This window comes from Portunus trituberculatus, chromosome 20, assembly GCF_017591435.1.
Source record: "Portunus trituberculatus isolate SZX2019 chromosome 20, ASM1759143v1, whole genome shotgun sequence".
Classification (NCBI taxonomy): domain Eukaryota; kingdom Metazoa; phylum Arthropoda; class Malacostraca; order Decapoda; family Portunidae; genus Portunus; species Portunus trituberculatus.
The window spans coordinates 291,901-300,050 of NC_059274.1; the positions used below are offsets into that span (position 1 = coordinate 291,901).

The 8,150-nt window shown below is 36.3% G+C and overlaps 1 protein-coding gene across 2 annotated transcripts; it reads right to left on the minus strand.

Moving 5' to 3' along the window:
- Window positions 1-1,482: 1,482 nt before the first annotated feature.
- On the minus strand, window positions 1,483-7,873 carry LOC123506620. 2 transcript variants are annotated; one of them, XM_045258864.1, is made up of 8 exons: window positions 7,094-7,872; window positions 5,753-6,893; window positions 5,557-5,635; window positions 5,252-5,338; window positions 4,938-5,029; window positions 4,647-4,833; window positions 3,632-3,721; window positions 1,483-3,113 (listed from the first exon to the last, which is right to left on the minus strand). In XM_045258864.1, exons 1-8 carry the CDS (start codon window positions 7,454-7,456, stop codon window positions 2,678-2,680), a joined length of 2,475 nt encoding a protein of 824 aa, XP_045114799.1. In that variant the 5' UTR covers window positions 7,457-7,872; the 3' UTR covers window positions 1,483-2,677. The 2 variants fall into 2 exon arrangements, with proteins under 2 accessions (XP_045114799.1, XP_045114800.1); XM_045258865.1 differs by lacking the exon at window positions 3,632-3,721 and having other exon boundaries at window positions 7,094-7,873.
- Between the last annotated feature and the right edge of the window lie 277 nt (window positions 7,874-8,150).

The following is an 8,150-nucleotide window of genomic DNA, read 5'->3' on the forward strand; positions in this document are numbered from 1 at the left end:
ATATATATATATATATATATATATATATATATATATATATATATATATATATATATATATATATATACATATATATATATATATATATATATATATATATGTATGTGTATATGTATATGTATATATATATATATATATATATATATATATATATATATATATATATATATATATATATATATATATATATATATATATATATATATATATATATATATATATATATATATATATATATATATATATATATATATATATATATATATATATATATATATATATATATATATATATATATATATATATATATATATATATATATATATATATATATATATATATATATATATATATATATATATATATATATATATATATATATATATATATATATATATATATATATATATATATATATATATATATATATATATATATATATATATATATATATATATATATATATATATATATATATATATATATATATATATATATATATATATATATATATATATATATATATATATATATATATATATATATATATATATATATATATATATATATATATATATATATATATATATATATATATATATATATATATATATATATATATATATATATATATATATATATATATATATATATATATATATATATATATATATATATATATATATATATATATATATATATATATATATATATATATATCTATCTATCTATCTATCTCTCTCTCTCTCTCTCTCTCTCTCTCTCTCTCTCTCTCTCTCTCTCTCTCTCTCTATATATATATATATATATATATATATATATATATATATATATATATATATATATATATATATATATATATATATATATATATATATATATATATATATATATATATATATATATATATATATATAATTTTATATTTTCCGTCGACTTTTTTTCCTTATATTCTTATCACCCGTCTAACAACCCTCCCCTCCCCTTTTTCTTGGTTGTGGAGGTGACGGGTGACAGTAACAGGACTTTGAAGCACCTATAACAAGAACATTATTAACTTTTTTTTTTTTTCCTCCAAGTTTCTGCAGTCTGGCGTACTCTATATGAACATACATATATTGACGCAAGGTGCAAGCCGAATGGGAGACAAGAGGGTAGTCGTAGTCAACATCCATATCAGAGGGATAAATTTCACGAGGCAGGATATCAATGCTATCCTGCATTCCACCATATCACCTTCAAGTGGGGCAGTTCGCTTACCTTTATCGGTCCATATGATTTATTTTGATTTCGCTGTGAAACACTTCCATTTGTCATTGCAGTACTTCCTCCTTCCTCATCTCCCACAACTTGGTTACCTTCCAAGAATCTTATAACTTTAACATGTATGTTTTCAGTCTCATGGTTCCAAACGAAACAAATCATTTATTTATTTACTTATTTATGTATCATCTTCAACATCGGGTATGTAAAGGGCTTGAATGCAATTAAAGATTTTATTTATTTTACCCACTCTGAAAATGTTTATGGATGTAGTATCGACAATAATTATTTACATAAATTTTCATCATTATCACAAAATTAAAACTGGCCTTAGTTATTCATATATTCAGTAGATACAATTCTGCAAAATACATTTCATTCAACAACGTATCTAACAAGTTCTGTAGCTGAGATCAAAATTCAACGTAAAATGATTAATCAACTTTTTTTTCCTACTTGCTCACTATATAGTACGTATGTATGATTTCATGGTTTAGGAAGCCCCTGTAATTATGGAATAACACGATGACGTAATTTTTCTCTTTAAACTTAAAGGTTTATGCGTTGTTTGTACTCTATATATTTCAAAATCATCTCTTGAGCAACTTAGTCCCCAACATTTGCGAGTGTGCTTATTTCATACTATGCAACTTCACAAAGCACACTAAAGTTTGCTGCTCTACACCTGTCACCTCGTACTCTATCAATAATTAAAAAGTCATATTCTATCAGTGTGCCATACCTCATTGTTCATCTCATGTCTCACATTGACAATCAGTCATTCGTGTGTGAGACATTCATCCACTCATCCATTCATTAATTTGTACATAGATCACCAACAGTTGGGAGTAGAGATGTGGTGAGCCCACTGTCCGCCATAACCCACACTCAAGCAGTGGATAGAGAGCAAATTGGCGCGGGGAAGGTCACCGCGAAATCAGATCTATTCCCATCACTAGGACATTAACGGAAAAATAGTTTTCTCCACAAATGACAGTTCAACACCTTAAGAAAATTGAAGAAGTTCAATGGAATAATAATAATAATAATAATGATAATGATGGTGATGATGATGATGATGATGATATCATGAATATTGATAGATTTGTAATACATTTCATCCATTCAGTTGAGGAGCCTAAAGAAACATCATAGGCAAATAGAGTCCGTGATTCCTTTATGACCAATTATTATGGAGATTATTATAAAGCCACATGGCCATTCTCTGCATTCACACGTATTATGGAGTAGTCCCATCAAAACTCTTCCAGGACTGTGATGGAATATTACATGATGTAAGCATAATGAATTTTCACTTTAGTTTCATAACAGTACAACCTTCTCAGTATCCAAGTCTGTAAACACTCACAAGTTACCATAGAAGAAAACAATAGAGACAACACAGTAAGAGGAACTAACACTGCGTGTCAGTGTTGTCATGCAGAGAGACAGTGTTGACTCCTATTGGTGAGTGAGACAGTGTGGTAATGCCACCGTTATGTTCTAACACAGACGGTATCTTTGTATTAAGGTCATCACCGAGGTCCATCGAAAATGAAGACTTTGAAAATCTCAGAGAAGTGCTGAGTGTCGACAGATTAGAGACAATAGATGAAGATGAGAGTTTCCTGCTGACTTGTGATGTGAGGCTTCCGAGTGGAGCCAGGCAGGTCTCCTTGGCATCTGGACAGCACCAGCAGCAGCAATGGCGAAGGACTTTCCTAATCTGATTCCAAAACTTGAAGACCAGTGGAAACTTCTTCTTCAGGTGTTTACGTTTGCTTCTATTAGCAATGAAAATTATAAATAGAAAGAAACCTTGCAACGTGTTCAGCGTATCTGTTAAAGCCCTGTGGGTGTAAAATGCACTCCATTAATGATAACGCCATGAAGAGATACATACCATCATTTACTACAAAACTGCTACAATAAGAAAGCAAAAAAAGGTTGTGACTACAAGAATATAAAATACAAAATATAATACAACTATCTATCAATCTACCGGTCTATCTACACAACACCCATTATCGAGAACTCTCTTAAGGGAATGGTCACAACCCAAGTCTCCATTTACTCCTGTCCTTGCATTCTCCTTCAGCGCTCCAGGCTCTTATTTCCTAGGAGGTTTTCCTCATATACTCACTATATATATATATATATATATATATATATATATATATATATATATATATATATATATATATATATATATATATATATATATAATACTCACTCGTTATCTTTTAGCTGTTTGGTCTTCCGTGGTTATTTATATATGTGACTTTATACTTTAAACTCGTGTTCATCTTTATTTTGTCCTGATGCAATGATAGAAATCCAATTTAAAACAATTGCCACTTTCACTCACCAAATTTCAAGAGGTGGAATAAGCCAAGATAAAAGTTCTGATACCCAGCACAGCGACATTAAGACCAGCAGAGAGAACTGTTGCTTGAAACTGAAATGAAATACAAATTCAGTTAAAGCTAACAAAATTTTCTTCAAGTTTCCTCATTCTCATCCATTTCCTGTATGCATTTAAGTATTCTCTGACTGATAGCGATGATTTAAGGGAGAGTCTACTCGTACTACGAATTACAAATTGTATCTATAGTCATTGATATTTTATATGTAATGTATAATATTAGTACAGTATGTCCAATACAGAAGGAAGGTGATGAAGAAATAATAAAGTATTCCTCTCTAAAGTGATGATAAACCTTCCAGTCTTGTAGAAAGTGAATTCTTTTAGATTTCTATTATATTTAACCCACCATCACCCCATAAAAAAAAGAGAAAAAATCGACTACAAAAAGAATAGTAGTAGGCATTCCTAATTCAAATTTAATCTTACAGGGCATAACATAAAGTTAACCCTACATAGGTTTCACCAAACATTGTGGCTTCCTATTTCAATCTAAAACCCTACATGACGTAACCATAATCTAAGCTAACTTAAGCTAATCTTTCAGTTGTTTCAAAAGTAGATTTAACGTCAGAATGTCACCAGCATTACTATGAAACGCTCCATCACTATAAGATAAGTTTGCCATAGTTGCTGAGACACAAGCCGAAAGACGACAGTACCGATGAGTAGAAGCCATTATGTGTGTGTGCCAGGCAAAATCGAAAATAACATCTATGTTGAAAATCGAGAGTCGACGGTCGACAAGCCAGTGAGTCACTTATTCCTTCCTTCAGTCATCCAAAGACAACAAATAAGGTGCAAAATTCATTAGAATTATTTACATGTGATTGTTTTAGATTATTAATTCAAAATGATGAATACTATCTGCCACCTAATGAGCCGTAGTCAGACTCTATTTCTCATCTATAAGTCCACAAACAGATCTGCGACAGACCCAAAGCATTCCAACACTCACTCGGAGATGTAGTCGCGTCTGCGGTGGATCTGTTCATTTGGTGTCCTTGGAGAGCTGGCTTTCTTCAGCATGGAGGAATTTTTTTCAATCTGCCTATATGTCCAGGAAGTGTGGGTAATGAAGCCAATGTTGAGAGCAAATAGGAAGCCAATGGGTCCATAGAAATATAGGAAGAGTCTTGCTGGATCTGAGAGTAAAACAGAAAAAGCGAGCTATACTATACATATTTCTTCATACATATCTACACCATGGATAAACCCGGTTTAAATATAATGTTATCTGACACATTACCTTCAAAGAAACATCTGCTTCGTGCAAGGTGAGGCTTCCATACTCCAGGCACATCTTCCGGGGCAAAGAAGTGCATGCACACCGTTATGATCCTGCAAATTATTATTAAGGATCAGAGCTTCATAAATGCAATTGATATTAAGACGATTAATCTATTTCATTAATCCGACAAATAATATAAAACTGACATCCTAATATTGTAATGAATGAATGCGTAATGTCTACATTAATTCACAAGATTTATTAGTCTATTCCAAGGTTACTCATTAAAAAGAAAACAAATTCACTAACATAAGTCCCAATGACTTTCTTACGCTATAGCAACTGGTGTCCCGAAAGCGTAAAGCACGTAGACCCAGATGGGAATGACTGAGGCTGCACGGAACTTGAGGTTGAGGCTCCTGGAAGATGTGAACCGTGCGTTACTCACTTGTGTTATTGAGTGCACTTGATATATATTTGATCACACACTTTCTCGGAATGCAATGCTAAGGCAACAGTTCTCTGAGAGAGAGAGAGAGAGAGAGAGAGAGAGAGAGAGAGAGAGAGAGAGAGAGAGAGAGAGAGAGAGAGAGAGAGAGAGAGAGAGAGAGAGCGCTTAAGGCAGCATAAAACTCACCTAATTTTCCTCCACACCTCAAGGCACAGGACGTTCAGCCAGAAGAAAGTGGACAGGAAACTAAACTGAAGCATAATTCCTGCAAAAAACAAAATAATGCATTGCTTAAGTCACTCTCCTCTCATCAAAGAAATGTGCCACCACCTCTGTGCTATAAAGGCACTGCAGGCAAAGAAAGGCCCAACACTCAACTTACCCATAATAAAACATGTATCAGTCTCCCAATCCTTGCTGAACATATCCTGGGCGAACATGGTAGCGTAGGCCACCATGAGGGAGAAGACGTGGAACAACTGATACCACCCGCCACCGCTAAGCAGCTCGGGAACCACACAGTAGCAGCCCACCGTCAGGAGCAGGAAGAGGAAGGAAATCACTTGAAGTATCGGGAATAGGACTTTTCGTATCCTCGACCACAGTTTCGTTGGCTCCTTGATGCACACTATTGCCATGTCTTCAACTATCTCCCGACCATCATTAAACTTATCCACACAATATTCCATCGCCGTCAAAATATCGTCATGGAAGTGATAACGACCTCTGCTGTCAATGTTGGGTTCGTTCACCACTGTTTGGAACTGGCATGTTGGCCTTCCATACACTACTCTGTAATCGTTGGGAGGATAAGTGAAGACAGGCTTGAAGTCCGTGAAGTTGGAGGGAACACACCGATACAGCATTTGGCTCATTTCCTCGCCATCAGGGCAACACTTGCGCACACAAATATGTCCCTCGCATTTTTTTCGCTGCTGGTCTGGGTGTGAGTAGCAAAAATTGACGGAGTAAGTGTCTGATCCGTTGGAGTTAACGTAGCCATCAACGCAAAGGTTAGGAGGGTAAGTGTAGTGATCCTTAACATGACCGTCAGCTGGGTGCCAGATGTGAATGAGTCCTATTGGAACTGATAATAAATAGGATTGTTTTGGAGTTAACGGTACCGATCTCAGAGGAATTGAAGTGCAGTTTAAGGGGTTATAGTGATTCTCAATAACCGGAAACTGTACGGATTTTTTCCGCAAGCCTATGGACATGGGAGGTGCAAGAATGGCAGGGGTGGTGGCGTTCTGGCACTTTCCATGCTTCAGTGCCTGTCCGCTGGGACAGCACTTGGGTACCGAAGGCGGGGCAACACACATCTTCATGTTCCAAGTCAAGTCGCGGCGCAGATCGGCGCAGTAGTCGTTGACGCGGAGGCCTGTCATCTCACCGGCATCTACGAGAACAACATCACCGCGTTCCCGCAAATAAAACTTCCCTTCACTGTAAGTCATGAAGCGATGGTTCTTTTTCGGGCAGGTCACGTCATGCACGGCCACGCTCAAGTCAGCCACGGGAACCTGCATGACAGATGGAGAAGAAAGGATTATAATTGTTCATTCATTCTTAGCTTAGAAGAATGTGCACTTATGAAGTACTGTTATCATAGGTAACATATCCTTCCCATGATCAGATGAAGTACTCTGCAGATGAAGATAAAGGAGGTTCATTACACAAGGGTATGTCAGCGTGAAAGACGACTGAACTATCGTTTGCTTACCCTAATGTCCTCGAAATCAATATTTTTACTGTCAATGTAGGCGTCGGAAAGGAAGCGCCGGCAGCCGTCAGGAGTTGGTTCTGGACAAGAGCACACCACCAGTTGATCCGCGCGTGTCGGCACCCTGCCGTCCTCTAGCCGTGGGTCCACCACAGTGGTCCTAGCACGCTGCTTCCCGTCACTTTGCGGAGATGTGTTAACTGCTTTTTGTGATGTGGTGGTGCCTTTTTGAGTGGTGGTGATGACGTCCTCTTGAGGGGTGGTGGTGGTGACACCCTCGGGTTCCTGTGACCTCTCTCCCACACACAAACCGCATGTTTGGCACAGCATGGCCAAGGCTATTACCACAGAGCACCTCATCATGGCATGCTGACGTTCGTCCACTGTACGTGAAAGAGCTCAGGAGTCTATAGAATGCCTCACGCTTCTTGTAAGTATTTTATCGTCTACCGCAACGTCCATGCTAACAAAACTTGTCTTATCGCGAGAGCAGCAGTTCTCTACAAACAAGTTTTGCATCACACACGAAAGCTAATAGTTAATTTGTTCAGACATTTTCACAGCACACAGAGTATAAATATATCTACATAGCACAAAACTCCTCATATTTCATAAGTTCCAGCTTACAAGAAAGATCACGTCTTTGAGGAGATTCAAACAATATCAAAGAGCATCTCAGTCCTGCACCGCGCCACCTTCCCCCAAGCTAGCTAGTGAGGGACTGAAACTGGCATGTGGTCCACGCCACGCGACTGACGCATGAGCTCATCCCAGCCACTCTCCCGTATGGTCGGTCGTCTATGCTCCGCCCATCTTTATCTTCCCTACTTTACTTGTCTCCCTGTTGTAGCCTTACAGAGGTGAATAATGACATGTGTATAAGTGATATGAGTGAACATCACAAATACCTGGCTGGAACATTATACTGTCTATATTTAAAGCCAGAAAGCACCATTAATCTCCACCTACTACTGCGATTGCTTGAAAGCGCGAGAATAGAAAAAAAAAAAAAAAAAAAATCAGATCCTGATATCAAATTAGCAAAAAACTAAATAAA